Raw genomic sequence first — 16,268 nt, 5'->3', positions numbered from 1 at the left:
CCACCACCTGGGAACCCTGATTCAGCCGCACTTAGAAAATGCCGATCTGGATGTCGGTGGCATCTCGGATTTCTCTAAGTTCTCTGAAAGCCCTCCGTGGACCTTTACAACACCTGAGGTCCGATTCGATCTGGCCTCGTACCGTAAAGACACCACCAGTTCTCTGGCCTACAGAACTTACTTTTCGGAACTCTGCCACAAATTCCCCACTTTTCAAAGTATCTTCACTGACGGTTCCAAGTCAGAGGACGGAGTCGCTGCATCTGCGTTCTGTCCCGCCTTTACTGACCGGTCCTCAACGGAGCACATCCTGTCTGACAGCTCGGTGTACACTGCGGAACTGACCGCACTGGTTCTGGCGGTAAGAATGGTTCTCTCTTCGAAACAAAAGAGATTCATGATCTTTTCTGACTCCTTGTCAGCCCTGGAGGCGATCGCCTGCAGGAATATCACTCATCCCAAACTGCTGGAATTTTATGAAGCTTTTACTTTCGCAACGAAGAAAGGATACGAGGTTGTGTTGGCCTGGGTTCCCGGACATGTTGGCATTCGTGGTAACGAAAGGGCGGACCTGCTGGCCAGGAACGCTGCAAAGAAAGAATTATCCAGATCCTTTGTACCCTATACAGACATGAAGCGGAAGGTGAACACTTACGTTAAGGATCTTTGGCAAGAGGAGTGGAACACCCAGACGGACAAGAAGCTCTTCCAGATCCGTCCAGACCTAAAAGAGACCCTCCCTTCGGGGATGAAGAACAGAAAGGAGGAGTCTGTGCTGTGCAGACTGCGTACGGGGCACACTTTTTTTTACTCATTCTTACTTGTTGAAGGGGGAAGAGGCCCCTCGATGCATTCGCTGTGACGAGCCTCTCACCGTGAAACACGTGCTCCTTGATTGTTGGGATCTGCATGACGTTAGACGCAGACATTACACGGCGGTTTCTTTGAAGACTTTGTTTCGTGATGTCCCTCCGTGGGCGCTGATGGACTTCTTAAAAGAAGTGAACATTTTTAACCAGATTTGAAGGTTTTAAACTATTGAAGTGTTTTTTTTAACTTTGGAGTGGAAAGTTTGAAGTGGTGACTCGTTTTAATTGGTTGTTGTTGTTTTTTTTCTCCTTGTAGCAGTTATTGACGCGGCGATAGCCTTGAGATGGCCTTAATGGTCAGCGAGGCTCTAAGCACCATAATTTCATTTCAACAGTTTAACATTTTTTCCACGTTTTCCTCATGGTGTAGCATAAAAATCATAGCTACACCGGGCATTGCGAATGTGTCAAGGGTCGAATCGAAAGATTCTTCCTGATGTTCCCTAACTAAACACTTGCTGGCCAGCCGTTACCTTGGTACCCCACATGACAAGCTAATCTGCATACGTATCGAAAACGGTGTCGCAGGTGATACAAGTGGAAATTTTTGGAGGAAACTAGATCACGACAGCAGCTTTTTACTGCTGCTGAAGTTATTGAAATGCTTCAAACTGAAGGTTTTGACATTGACCAGGATGATGAAGATGTTGAATAAAATATCTGCAGTGAAGAAAGCTACCAGCTTCTGAGGGTTGTGAAGAGAGGGAGAGGGGTGGGTGTACACAGGACATGAGAAGAGGGGTCAGTGGATCAAGTACAGGGAGTAATATTCAGTTACTTTGTGTTTTGTATTTTTTGTGATTTTCTTCCTAACCCTAACAAATGGGTGTCTGCAGTGGAAAGCAAGGGAGAAAACTATTCGTCCAGAGTGAGTTAAGTATGTGTAATTAAAAGGAAATTTTCTTCCTAAAATGACGTTTATGTAACATACTTACCGTGACCCAAATTTAAGACCCTCCCGTCCTCCCCGCATCCTTTTCTACCTGCATGCTGCGCTGGCTATGGCACATTGCCGCCAAAAGAGGGCGTTATTCAGGGGGGCAAAGGGGAGGTTACCTACTTCTGGGAGGTTATCGGCCGTAACTACTTTCGTTTTCTCCGCATAGGCGGATAGTAGTTTGCACAGGACAGGAATGTCAGACCCCTGCCGGAGTCTGCACTTGTGGGTCACGGTAAGTATGTTACTTAAACGTAATTTTAGGAAGAAAATTTCCTTTCAGTCTCACTAGCTGTTTAACAACTTTGAATCATTTATTATTTTCTTCCTACCAAGTGGATATGGACATGGATATTTATATAGCACATATCCTTGATCAGAGACAAAGCTCTTACCGAGATTTGAACCTGTCCAGGACCCTCAGATTGAAGGTCTAACGCTTTAAGCACATGGTTGTTGCGCCCGTCAAGTGGAATAAAGATTCAGGAAAAGTGTGAAAATTTTTGGTTATAACAGCATTCATTACCATGTTATTTTAAAGCAAAGCTGTATTTCCACAGGTGACGACTTCAAACCCAGTGGTTCGGAAGACGACGATGAAAGCTGCAGCAGCGGAGTTGATGAAAACGATGTGTCTGGACCAGAGTCATCATCAGAACCAGAGTCCCCTGTGAAGGTTTGAGGAAGACATTTTCTTATGGCAGTTAGCAGTTTGAAGCTGAAAACATCTTGCGTTAAAGAACATAAGCGCGGAGAAATCAGTTGTGACAAAAGAGTAATGTAATACAGTCCAGTACAATACAGTTACTTATGTAAGATTATGCGCAATATGAAATTGAATCATCAGTGTTAATAGAAATGCTCTTTTCAGAAATAACAGTCCAGTACAATACAGTTACACAAGATTATGTGCTATATAAAATTGATTCATCTGTATTAATAGGAATGCCCTTTTCAGAAATAAAATACAATACAACACAGTTACACAAGATTATGCGCAAATAAAGTTGATTCATCTGTATTAATAGGAATACAATAGTTACACAAGATTATGTGCTTTATAAAATTGACTCATCATTATTCATGGGAATGCCCTTTTCTCATAGTCAGTGCTGCTGTTTGCAGAAAACTGTGAAGAAGAAAACTGGAGGAACAGGAACAACCAAGATGTCATCACCTCTGACCTGCTTGACGCCAAGTGCCGGCAAAAATTCCTTCCAGCCGTCTGTCAGTTCAGCCACCAAGTCCAAACTGTCACTGTTCTCAGCCCCAGATTCTGTGAGCAATCCTTTACTCACTCCAGACGAAAGGCACTGTTCAAGGCCTTCAATAGTTTTTAATTTTTGGAGTGGCACCAAATTTCCATAATGATGTTATGAGCTAAGAATATCTTAACTGACCTTTCCACTCTCCACTGCAACTAATAAATGCAGTGTGTTGCTGTGATCATGAGCAGGACAGTTATTTTTGTGGTGACTGATTCACGTGAACAGTGCACGTCAACAATAGCATCTGACCCAGTTTTGTCTCAGTCACAAAGTTAGACAACAGAATTAGATGAATTATGTGGCTGTTTTATGTTAACTCTTTGTGCTTTCCTAGATTTGTTTACAATTCATGAGTGTGTGCAAATTTCGAACAAAAAATATGGATGCTTTCATCATCTCACTGTATGATGGTTTAAAAAAAGAAGAAAATTTTTAATTACACATGTAGGGTGCTCTAAAGGCATGCACTGGGGAGGTAACGTATAAGGGGTAGGTAACTAGCCGTATGTACTTTTGTTTCTCCCCTTCTTAGGGATATTAGCTTACACAGTACAGGGAATCAGACCCCTGCTGTAGCCTGCACCAGTGGGTCATGGTAAGTATGTTAGAATAAACATAATTTTAGGAAGAAAATTTCCTTTTTATTTTGTCCCCAACTAACTTATTATCTTACTGATCAGTTTTAAAGTTTTCAGTTCATAAATTCTAACATTTGTTTTTTGGTGATTTTATTTCTTACCCGTGCAAATGGGTCATCTGTGGGGAAAGACAGGGGAGCAAACTGGCAGTACTGAGTTAAAATACAGTTTTAATTACATATACGTTTGTGTGACCCACCAGTGCAGACTTCGTCAAGGGTTGGATTCCTGTCCAGTGCAAAAATACTAGTCCGCTGCTGAGGGTGAAGAGTGAAATTAGCTACATATCAGTCTTGCAATAATTAAAATGCATTAGACTGTGGGGAGTTTACAGCCTCGGCAGACTTCCATGGCATATTGATGGGGGGGGGAAAAAATGCAGAAAAATGTACGTTTTTTTCCCTCTGAATAATGTGTGAACACATCCAGAAATCCTGTGGAAGTTAGTTTCTTTCCTTTATGGTTTATGCACATGTAGGAACATGAAAACAGGTATAATAAGATGATGAACCCAGAGAAATGCTTGGGTGCAGTGAATTAGAACATGTGACATGCATTTTTGCATGAAACAGTACTTTGTTTATTGTTCATTGTCTGATAGAAAGACTCAGCATGAGCATATATGTCACAGAAATTAGCTGGTTAATTGCTTTCTTCATATAAATGCAGTGAGACAAAGTACAGTTTATATTTCTGGAATATTTTACTGATTTTTGCTGTTCAGGGTTGTATTCTTTTATTGTCCTGGGTATTCATATGTTTATCAGTATGAAGATTCAAAAACTTCTATTGTTCTACAGTAAACTGCTATTTAATTACACATACTTAACCGTGACCCAAGTAGTGCAGACTCCGGCAGGGGTCTGACATTCCTGTCCTGTGCAAACTACTATCCGCCTATGCGGAGAAAACGAAACTACGGCCGATAACCCCCCGGAAGTAGGTAACCTCCTGTTCCTGTGCTCTTCACACGGCTAAGTTTTTTCGTATTTTCTGCCTGTCTGTCGATTCTCTGGCGTTCTTGTTTGTTGTCAAATTATGTCTCCAACCAGGTCACATAATCATGTAGCTCGATTGGGGAATCGTGCTAAAATTAAGGCGCGATCGCAATCGATTCGCTGACACTCTGGGCCCTCTACTCTACTCCTGGCCCTCTAAACAACGCCAACCCGCCGCCTTCTCCACTTCCTCCGCTCCCTCCGGTCGACTCCAGACCTCCGCCACCTCCTACACCTCCTCTGGTGACTTCTAGAGGTTTGTTGTCACACACTCAGGTCAGTGTTACCTTTAATGTCATTTTTATCGATCCGCGAACGCACTCGACGCGATCCGCGTTTTCTCGGCCCTGCCAGTCGGCAGTGTGTACGAGTCGATCTCCTCTATCTCTTTACCCATACCCACAGTTGCACCAATGGAATGTGCCACAATCCCTTTGGGGAAACAACACACAAAAAAAAAAAAAGAAAAAAAAAAGGCAGCTTGTTTCGGATCCGCACGTTAGACTGGGCCCTATGTGTGATGCGTCCGTGGTGGCGGCCGTGACATCGGATCACGCGACCCCCCACGCGGCATGCCTCGACCGTCTCGGATCCAATAGCGACCGAGGCGTGTAGGGATGCCCTCCCCTGGTGTAGGGAGGAAGGTGGACCACAAGGGACATGCTTGCCCATACGCGTGCACCCCCCTCCTTGTCCGGATCACCTGATCCAAGGCAGGCAACCCCTGCTTCGGCACCCTTGTCGGTGACCGCCGCAGTTATTTCCCTTGCACCGGCACTGCTCCTCGCCTTCAGTGCGAGTGCGTGCACGGTCCCACCAAGCTGTGCGGTGATGACCCCATCTGCCACTCTGCCGAGTGCTGCTGTTTCCCATCCACTAATGGTGTCTCAGCAAGCTACTCAACAAAACAATGAGCAACTCATCGCTAACTGGCTGCAGCATTTATGCACCACTCTGCCTCCCGGTGCTACACCTTGCGCCTGCACCGCCCCTCGCCCACAAAGCAGGTACGTGCACACCCCATTGGAACTTCGGCAGTGCTGGATTCTCCTGCCCCATTGCCTAACTCTGCTGTTACCCAGACTAATATTGGCACTTCCACGTTGGAGTACCTCTTAATAACTCGATCCTGCCTCTCGGCAGTGCTCGGGCCGATCTTGTCTATCCCTTTATCCGCCAACACACAACAACTGAACGTCGGTCCTCTCGCAGGAGCTATTCGCAAGATTGGACCGCCGTTCAGCAACAGGGGGATGCACTGGATTACGGCGCTGTCATGCCACATGCTCCGACCGTCTCGCGTCTGATGGCGACCGATTCGGGTTGGGATGCCCACGGCACTAAGGGACATTATAATTATTCCCCTTGCGGTCGTTTTCACCTGTGTCGGTTATGGTGGCATCGAACCACGGACTCACACACACAGCATGACACTCCTCCCTCTACAGCGAGGACACGTCGCACCAGGGGGATATGTGCTCTAAAGAAACCTTCCTTTTCGACGATTTTCGGCGCCAAGGGAGGCAACTCCGCATTTGTAACCTAGGCGCTTGAAGCTGTAGTTACTTTCACCAACACAGCACGTCACTCCTGCTCCCCGTGCTGTCCACCAACGATGTATTCTTTCGGTTTCTCATTGGGTCCTCATGCCCAGTCATGGACTTTACACATCTTTGCACAGCAACTGCACTTTTCTTGCTGTTTCGCAGGCTACTGGCCACAGGAAATAAATCACAGTATTTCCCCTTCTATCCTTTTCATTTATTATCACAAGCAACAACAAAAAAACAAACAAAAAAAACAACAAAAACAACAACAACATATATATAAACACACACACATATACATATATATCTATGAGATATCTATGACATATCTTGCTACATTCATACACATTTCTGCTTTCACTTATAGATGTGTACTTATCCCTCAGTATACACGTGTGTGTGCTTATGGGATAGGTTCAGACAACTTTCATATTAACATGTACAGTTATTTTTCTATCTCTATTCATTGACATCTATTCATTGAGATTCCCTACATAGCAATATAGGCACACTTGCATTTGCGGCCTTCTGTTCACAATGCCCAGAACTCTCTGCCTCTACGTACTGGCACTTTATTCATATGTGTATATACATCTCATATATAGGTGCATAGACAGGTTCCTTTCCATTGATGATTATGCACACTTACCCATTTACTTGGGTATATCTGTGCACGCTACACGTATGCTTATACAGCCGCTTATTTCTTGTGTCTCGATCTCTTGTCATTGGCATTTTTGTGACATCATCACTTGAGTTGATGAAAGTTTATATTCCCTTTGCACATATATGTATTCATTTTCACAAATTCATCCCTACCTTGCTTTCGGAGAACGACTGCACTCAAAACAAAAAAAAACAAACAAAAAAAACAACAACTCATTCACGCCTGAATGTATGCTCCTTCACATTTCAGTAGTGGCTGGTCCTTAGGGACCCACACCCCCCCCCCTTCACACCCACAGGGCTAAGAATGCCCTCTCTTGGTGCAAGGACGGACAAGGCAACCCAACTCATTTGCCTGCAACAATCACCCATAAGGCTGGAGATGCACAAGGAGGGATGATGCAGTCCAACTTAGTGGTGCCACTCCGGACACACATGCCCTTCATCCCTCCCAAGTTTGTAAGGCATCCTTTCTTCCCCCCCTTGCCTACAACAACCCTTGGTTTGCACCACTGTGATTGTGACAAAAGCTCCACACAGGCCCTACATCCTAGCCAGCCTTCCCATGAAGGGGTGTCTATCTTTGCCTTCCAAGTTTTAGCGGACCCAAAAACTGCCCACTGGGCAGGAGACAATCACCCTAAGCCCATCTCTTCCACTCCTGTCTAGTAGCAGAAGGCCTGGGTCATAATTGTTTTCCTCTACATTTGGGAGAAAGGCATATTGACGAGGACGGATGCGTCTCACAAAGCACAACGAACCGTCCATTAGCCACAGGGGTGTACCTTTCTGCCCACTCATACCAGCACGGCAGATGCCGCATTCAAGCACATTAGTTCACCCCATCACCTTGCTTGAACACAGATCCAGCATCAACGTCTCAAACAATTGGCGTTTGAAAGCACTTTCTGCACTTGGGTCTTCCCTGCCCAATCCTTTCAGCCTCTTCACACAACCACTGCCGTGGTTACAGATGGGCATTCCTCCTCAAGCACTGTCTTTCCAATGAGACACTTCCAGGGGTTTCTAGCCTAGGCAGGCTATCCCATCATGGAGCCCCAGCCTTCGGCCAAGGGCCTGTCAGAGGATGACTTTGTTGTCACTTCGGGCGCAAGCACCATGTCTTTCAGTCACACGGTTGCACCACAAGACCCCGTCAACTCTTTCCGGCTTCCTTACAATGCAACATAACCTGCATGGTGAACACCTTCGTCCCTGAAGCACACAGCAGCTGTTTCCTGATTTACCCATGCTGATTGGTGTCCTCCTAGGAACAATATATGATAATCAGTCGTGTACGACAGTCACCATCAGAACAGCAGAGGTGGCAACTGCTGTCCAGACTATTCAGGCTGGAATTCGATTATACAATTTATAGTAGAGTGTTTTGCCCAAGTTGCATCCCCGGTCCCTCAATCAAGAGGGCCTTAGGACTCATCATTGGGACGGTTCCCAAAGGCTACTTAGGCCCAAGGCTACAGCACTAAGTCCCAGTGCAATTTGACTTCTAGTCTGAGAGACATAGTCATTCAGGAAAGACTAAGCTGCAAATGATTTCCCTTTGCAATTAAGAAACCACTGATAATACAGCTCTCACCTTGCAGTTGGCCATACTGAAAACATATGTCAGATCAGTGCTTTGATGTAAATAGCCAGTACAACACATCTTGAGCCACTTACCTCCCTGCCCCGCCCCGCTCCATCCCAGACTCAGTGCGCACCACACACAGCCAGAGGCCTGTCATGGATCCGGTCCCCTTTCTCACTAAAGAACCTTCAGCAAAAATTTTCCCCATGGAAACCCTCTTCCATTTGGGAATTCCACCACAAAATGAGACTCAGTGACCTGTGGGCACATGAAATGCACTTCCACAGCCTGATCCAACCCAGCCATTGACTGCCGACAACTTTCTGCAGGTTGCTCCAACATGCCACACTCGGGTAGAGAAGCCACCAAGCCTTCCATATGCCCCTTCGTGATGGTACCTACCTGGGCAATTACACAACCCTGTCCCAGAGACACCAGGGACATCAAGTCTTTTGTTGCCAAATGTCTGCCATTCTATGCATAGGCAACATACCAGTGCTGTCATTTTTTGACAATGTCAAAAAAAGTGGGGGAGGGGGAGTGCCCATTGCCTGTCAGCTCACATGGAGGAGCTCTACAGATCTGGCTGTCATGCCTAAGGCAAGCCCAACACGGCGACCTACCTATGTCTCGTGCCACAGTTTCCTTCAAACACAAAAATCACTTCCACTATCGGCCCACATCCGTTGTGGAATCATCTGATCAAACCACATGCGCACCTCCTTGTATTGACACTCATCCGCGCTCAGATGAGACAACCCTATAAGGGTACGTGTTTCCTTCCCTTCCTTTGATTCGAAGGGCTCTCAGTAAAGTGTGGATTCAACCCACCGACCCGATTTTCCTTGCGCTACATTTATCAGCGCAGCTGTGGTCCACAGACCTCCTCCACAATACAGCTGCGGACCTCTGTCTTCTTTGCCCGCACCAATATCCTTAGGTGACACAGCACACTCTACTTTCGTCGAATTCTACTTGAGGGACACCTATCGCTTTAGGGATGATGGCTCATCGACTTCTACCAGAGAGACGTCGCACGCCTGCGGGATGATGGCGCAAGAGGCATCGCTTCTGTGGTAGTTGCACAACAGGCCATCACAGCACACAGACAGTAGAACAGGCGAGCCCTCCACCTTGTCGCGCTATTCTGCACTACTTGGGTCACGGTTAAGTATGTGTAATTAAAAGGAAATTTTCTATCTAAAATTACGTTTAAATAACATACTTACCGTGACCCAAATTTAAGACCCTCCCGTCCTCCCCGCTTCCTGTTCTCCCTGCTCGCTGCGCTGGTGATGGCATATTGCTGTCAAAAGAGGGCGCTAGCCAGCGGGACAAAGGGGAGGTTACCTACTTGCGGGGGGTTATCGGCCGTAGTTTCGTTTTCTCCGCATAGGCGGATAGTAGTTTGCACAGGACAGGAATGTCAGACCCCTGCCGGAGTCTGCACTACTTGGGTCATGGTAAGTATGTTATTTAAACGTAATTTTAGATAGAAAATTTCCTTTTAGGATGGAAATATTGTCCTTTAAAACAAACTGCTGTTTACATTGGAATTTTTTCTTCCACAATACATGCATGACAGACAGGTGAGGAAATGATCAATGAAAATCATTGAAATAAAAACTTTACGTAAGAATTTGAAAGACAGAATATCATGATCACAGCTGTTATGTTTGCCACTCAGTTTTTCATGCATACATATGCACTGATGGTCACTCATTTTTTTCCTTAGAAGATTTTATAACATTTAGAAATAAAGTTGACCAGAACGTAATCAGCATCAGGAACTGATGTCTGTATTTTTTTTAAAGTCTAGATTTTAGCTTGATAGGATTTAGGAAAAAGCAGTGTTGGAATTGTTCAGAATACTAATGGCTGGTTTTAAGATGATTGTGTTTAGCTTGATAGGATTTGGGAAAAAGCAGTGTTGGAATTGTTCAGAATGCTAATTGCTGATTTAAGATATTGTTTTATTTAGCTTGATAGTATCAGGGACAAATCATTGTTGGAACTGATCAGAATGCCAATTGCTAAATTAAAAAAACTGTATTAGCTTGATAGTATTGGGTGAAAAAGCAGGGTTGGAATTCTTCAAAATACTAACGCTGATTTAAAGATGATTGTCTTTAGCTTGATAGGTTTGGTTGAAAAAAAACAACAATAGAGTTCGATTTGCTCAGAGCACTAAATGCTGATTTAAAGATGAATAAAATAGGTCATTGCTGTTAACAGGCTTCCCATCATGCTTTGTTGTGCAGGGACAGTCAACAGGGGAAGGCAGTCAGTCTGACTGTTCTTCTTTCCTTCACAACAAACTGGACTTCCTGCAGCCTGACAAGATCAGGTGAGTTCTTGTTGTCAGCTGCATGCAGGAGGGGTGCAATAGCCAAGTGGTCAAAGTGTTGGACTAAAAGTCTGATGGTTCAGGGTTTGAATCCTGGTAGGAAGGGTGCAATAGCCAAGTGTATTGTATTGTATTACTCTTTTTGTCACAACAGATTTCTCTATGTGGAGAGTGTTGGATTTTTAAGTCTTTTGGTTCAGGGTTTGAATCCTGGTAGAATGGGTGCAATAGCCAAGTGGTCAAAGTGTTGGACTTTTGAAGTCTTACAGCTCAGGGTTTGATTCCTGGTAGGAGAGTGCAATAGCCAAGTGGTCAAAGAGATAGACTGATGGTTCTGGTTTTGAATCCTGGTTGCAGGACCTAGTGGGTAAAGGGTGGAGATTTTTTATGAAATAGCATAAACTTTTCTCTCATGCTTCAGTGTGTACCATGTGCTGTTTTGCAGGGATGCCAGTAAAAAGATGCCTTCTGACCCAGACTATGACCCACGAACGCTTTATGTACCAGAAACCTTCCTCAACAAACAAACACCAGTAAGTGGAGTGTTTTTTAAGCAAGGCATAAAAAGAATTCTGAAAAAGCTATGGACAGTTGGCTGGTGACATGGATTGTAACTTTTTGTTATATTATTTCTGCATTTTTGTTCTTTTTATACTTCAGAATAATCAAAGTTATTTTATAATATTATTCATGTGTGTGTTTGAGCAGATATGAGAAGTGATGATCATTCCATCAAGTCTATTCCAGTTCTCTGCCCTTAACCATGTCAGTAATGTGAGGATTTTTGTTGTTGTTGTTGCTTGTTCAACCTTCCCTGCCTTTGGGAAGTTAAGCAGTCAGTTTTAAACAATAACTAAATGAGTGACTGTTTGCATATGTATCAGTCACATATTGCCTTGTCTTTCATTGTATTCAACAAAACGATAAATATTATTGTCAGAATTGAAACTACTGTGTACATGTTGGAACAGTTTTGTTTTGTACTTGCCCAGAAGTGAAACACATTTTGTTTTTGTTTTTTTAGCAGGGTCATATATTGCCTTGTCTTTCTTTGTATTGAACAAAACGATAAATATTATTGTCAGAATTGAAACTACTGTGTACATATTGGAACAGTTTTGTTTTGTACTTGCCGAGAAGTGAAACACGTTTTGTTTTGTTTTTTAGCAGGGTCATCATCAAAACTTGCAAAAAAAAAATTACTCAGAAGTGCTCAACTGGCAAAAAATTACTCAGAAGTGCTCAGACTGCACCTAACCTTTGTCAGCAAGTTGCCTGGAAGTTTATCTACAGTTGTCCCTTCCGTAATAGTTCATATTAAAAGTTATACATACGTACAATGTGATTGAGGAAAAGGGAGCAGGATGGAGTGAAATTGATTTTCCAAGTTCTATCTTGCAGGGGATGCGACAGTGGTGGGAGATGAAAAGTCAGCACCATGACACCGTTCTCTTCTTCAAGGTCAGTACACACAGTGCAGGGCTTGGGGTTGGTCTGGTTTTGCTGTGGAAAACGTACAACTATTGACAGCTGTAGGCTTATAATACAGACATCTTTATACAGTGTGTTCAGTTTTGTTTTGTTTTAGCATTGAAATATTGCACCTGTCTCTTACCTGTATCCTGTGGTTTCACATTCTGTTGCCTCTGTGGTACAGCTGAGGCATTTCTGTTTCAGTTTATTGTAGGTGAATGCAGTGGTAAAGGACTTGGCACATAAGAAATTCTTGTATATAAGTGTCAAATATAATTCATCAATTAGCAAAAAGGAAAAAAACAACACTCTGACTCTGTTAGTGGCTTGTCCCAGTTTCTGTTTCCCCAAGGAGATGTCAGTGTTTGGACAAATCATGTACACTACACCATATCTGTTAGCTGATGCCTGACAGTAGCATAATTCAATGCACTAGAGAAATTCTGTCATATGGATTATTTCAATTAATGATTGTGTAGATGGGGAAACCCTGCCGTATTGATTATTTCAAATAATGATTGTGCAGATGGGGAAATTCTACGAGCTGTTTCACATGGACTCGACAGTTGGTGTTGAGGAGTTGGGCTTGATGTATATGAAGGTTAGTAATCCCTCCTGCCATGATATCTTCATCATCATCATCATCATCATCATCATTTTATTCTTCTTCATTATTGTCAACATCATGACTATCATTGTAATCATCACAGGGCTCATACAGGATTAATGTGTTATTTGAAAATTTGTTTTAAATGTCATTATTTTTATTTATTTATTTATTTATTTTTGTAAAGACCTAGCATGTAAAAGTTATTGATTTTTGCTTTTTACCTGAAAAAAAAGAAAAAGGGCATTGTGTCTACTTGGAAGAAAAGCTTTGTGTCAGTCAGTATTTGATAAAGCACAGGAGCAAAGAGTTCCATTTGAATTTCAATTAAAAAGCAAAGTAATGATTTAGAAATAAACATTAAACAAAATAAAAATAAAAATAAAAACTTTCCATCTGAAATCAAGGCTCTTATCCATGAAACAGACGATGATTCATTCAAGGGGCATAAACCATCTCTCAGAATGCTGGGCCCTTCGTCCAGGTTTCCAGCACAACTTCATTGGCCAGCGGTGTTTTAAATTTCTCAGTCTCATGCCTGGGATTGCTCTTGTGTGTGTGTTTGTGAATGTGTTTGAATGTATGTGTGTGTAACCAGGGGGAGCATGCCCACTCAGGTTTCCCAGAGATTGCCTACAGTCGCTACGCCGACGCCCTGATTCAGAAAGGGTACAAAGTGGCCCGTGTGGAGCAGACGGAAACCCCTGAGATGATGGCTGACCGTTGTCGGGAGAGTAAGTGACCTCAATCAATCAATCAGATAACTGTAATGTCCTCATAAAATTCTCAATCTATCAATCAGTCAAATAACTGTAATTTTCTCATAAAATTCCCAGTCAATCAATCAAATAAATAACTGTAATGTCCACAGAGAACTCTGCTTTGACAAACCAATTGGTATATTTTCTACTTTTTGACTCCCTTGCACAGATTTACAAAACGCAATGTTTTTCTTCAGTTTTTTTGTACATACTGTACAGTTGGCAGCTTATATGTCTATGCCTGAAGATGTGGAAGTATACTGGTGTGTTTTCACAGTGGTAAGTTATATGTCAGGTCAGAAGATGTGGAAGTATACAGGTGTGTTTTCACAGCGGTAAGTTATATGTCAGGTCAGAAGATGTGGAAGTATACAGGTGTGTTTTCACAGTGGTAAGTTATATGTCAGGTCAGAAGATGTGGAAGTATACAGGTGTGTTTTCACAGTGGTAAGTTATATGTCACGTCAGAAAATGTTGAAATAGACAGGTGTGTTTTCACAGTGGCAAGTAAGATGTTTGTAGACCTGGAAGTTATACACAGGTGTTTTTTTTCACAGTGGCAAGGCCAACCAAGTTTGACAGAGTGGTGAAACGGGAGATCTGCCAGGTATCCACCCAGGGTATCCGCTCCTTCAGCCACAGGGATGGAGATGTGGGGGACGCACAACCCAGCTACCTTCTGGCACTGTGTGAGGTGTGGTGGAAGATAGGTGTTGCGTTTCTTCTCATGTGTTGACTGTGTGTTGTGTCATTGGGGACAGTGTTTTCTTGTGTTGTGTTCACTGGATTGTGTCATATTGAGGGCTGTGTTTTCTTGTGTTGAATGTGTGTCATATTGGGGGCAGTGTTTTCTTGTGTTGTGTTCACTGGATTGTGTCATATCGAGGGCTGTGTTTTCTTGTGTTGAATGTGTGTCATATCGAGGGCTGTGTTTTCTTGTGTTGAATGTGTGTCATATTGGGGGCAGTGTTTTCTTGTGTTCACTGGATTGTGTCATTGGGGACAGTGTTTTCTTGTGTTCACTGCCTTGTGTCATATTGAGGGCTGTGTTTTCTTGTGTTCACTGCCTTGTGTCATATTGAGGGCTGTGTTTTCTTGTGTTGAATGTGTGTCATATTGGGGGCAGTGTTTTCTTGTGTTCACTGGATTGTGTCATTGGGGGCTGTGTTTTCTTGTGTTGTGTTCACTGGCTTGTGTCATATTGAGGGCTGTGTTTTCTTGTGTTGTGTTCACTGGCTTGTGTCATATTGAGGGCAGTGTTTTCTTGTGTTGTGTTCACTGGATTGTGTCATATTGAGGGCTGTGTTTTCTTGTGTTGAATGTGTGTCATATTGGGGGCAGTGTTTTCTTGTGTTCACTGGATTGTGTCATTGGGGGCAGTGTTTTCTTGTGTTCACTGCCTTGTGTCATTGGGGGCAGTGTTTTCTTGTGTTCACTGCCTTGTGTCATTGGGGGCAGTGTTTTCTTGTGTTGTGTTCACTGCCTTGTGTCATTGGGGGCAGTGTTTTCTTGTGTTGTGTTCACTGGATTGTGTCATGTGGGGGCAGTGTTTTCTTGTGTTCACTGGATTGTGTCATATTGAGGGCTGTGTTTTCTTGTGTTGACTGTGCGTCATATTGAGGGCTGTGTTTTCTTGTGTTGTGTTCACTGGATTGTGTCATATTGAGGGCTGTGTTTTCTTGTGTTGACTGTGTGTCATATTGAGGGCTGTGTTTTCTTGTCATGTGTCAATTGTGTGTCATGCTGAGGGCTGTGTTTTCTCATGTGTTGACTGTGGATTGTGTCATGTTGAAGGCTGTGTTTTCTCATGTGTTGACTGTGGATTGTGTCATGTTGAAGGCTGTTTTTTCTCATCATGTGTTGACTGGATTGTGTTATGTTGAAGGTTGTGTTTTCTCATCATGTGTTGACTGGATTGTGTTATGTTGAAGGTTGTGTTTTCTCATCATGTGTTGACTGGATTGTGTCATGTTGAAGGTTGTGTTTTCTCATCATGTGTTGACTGTGTGTTGTGCCATGTTGAAGGTTGTGTTTTCTTGTCTTATATTGAATGTGGATTGTGAATGAATGAATGATATGGATACTTATATGGCGTCTATCCTCGGTCGGAGACCAAGCTCAAAGTGCTTTAAAAACTTGGGGTCATTTGCACAGCAGGTTGCCTACCTGGGTAGAGCCGACTGATGGCTGCCATCAGGTGCTCATTCGTTTGCTGTGTTATTTAATCAGATTTCAGGCACACACCCATACACACTTAGACTCAAAATTTTAAAATAGAAAAAAAAGATTTGTGATACATTTTATAAAAAAAAAAAAAAAAACTACTTTAAAAAATAGAACAAAAAAAGAATGAAGTCTCTACCTTTCTTAGTTTCTGAGATATGGCCGTTTTAAGATGACATGTCATGACGAACTTCGTAAATTTAGATTTTCCTCAAGTTCAGTGATACCTGAACAGCATGATCATTACCACAGCAGCTCTATCTTATTACTTTTCAAGAGTACATGACATATAAAACAAATAAAAAGAAAAAACAAATCCATTACACAGAAAGATTCTATTTTACAG

The 16,268-nt window shown here is 43.1% G+C and overlaps 1 protein-coding gene across 1 annotated transcript in view; it reads left to right on the top strand.

Moving 5' to 3' along the window:
- LOC143291193 (DNA mismatch repair protein Msh6-like) overlaps positions 1 to 16,268 on the top strand; it is a 241,374-nt gene that overhangs the window by 44,242 nt on the left and 180,864 nt on the right. The window contains exons 6-13 of the mRNA XM_076600922.1: positions 2,367 to 2,482; positions 2,932 to 3,084; positions 10,773 to 10,858; positions 11,304 to 11,391; positions 12,260 to 12,319; positions 12,858 to 12,932; positions 13,537 to 13,672; positions 14,257 to 14,393. Coding sequence (XP_076457037.1) covers positions 2,367 to 2,482; positions 2,932 to 3,084; positions 10,773 to 10,858; positions 11,304 to 11,391; positions 12,260 to 12,319; positions 12,858 to 12,932; positions 13,537 to 13,672; positions 14,257 to 14,393 — 851 coding nt within the window. The remainder of the gene's footprint in view (positions 1 to 2,366; positions 2,483 to 2,931; positions 3,085 to 10,772; positions 10,859 to 11,303; positions 11,392 to 12,259; positions 12,320 to 12,857; positions 12,933 to 13,536; positions 13,673 to 14,256; positions 14,394 to 16,268) is intronic.

This window comes from Babylonia areolata, chromosome 16 (genome assembly GCF_041734735.1).
Source record: "Babylonia areolata isolate BAREFJ2019XMU chromosome 16, ASM4173473v1, whole genome shotgun sequence".
Lineage (NCBI taxonomy): Eukaryota > Metazoa > Mollusca > Gastropoda > Neogastropoda > Buccinidae > Babylonia > Babylonia areolata.
The sequence above is the reverse complement of the archived record's forward strand: the minus strand, read 5'-3'. Positions and strand labels throughout refer to the sequence as shown.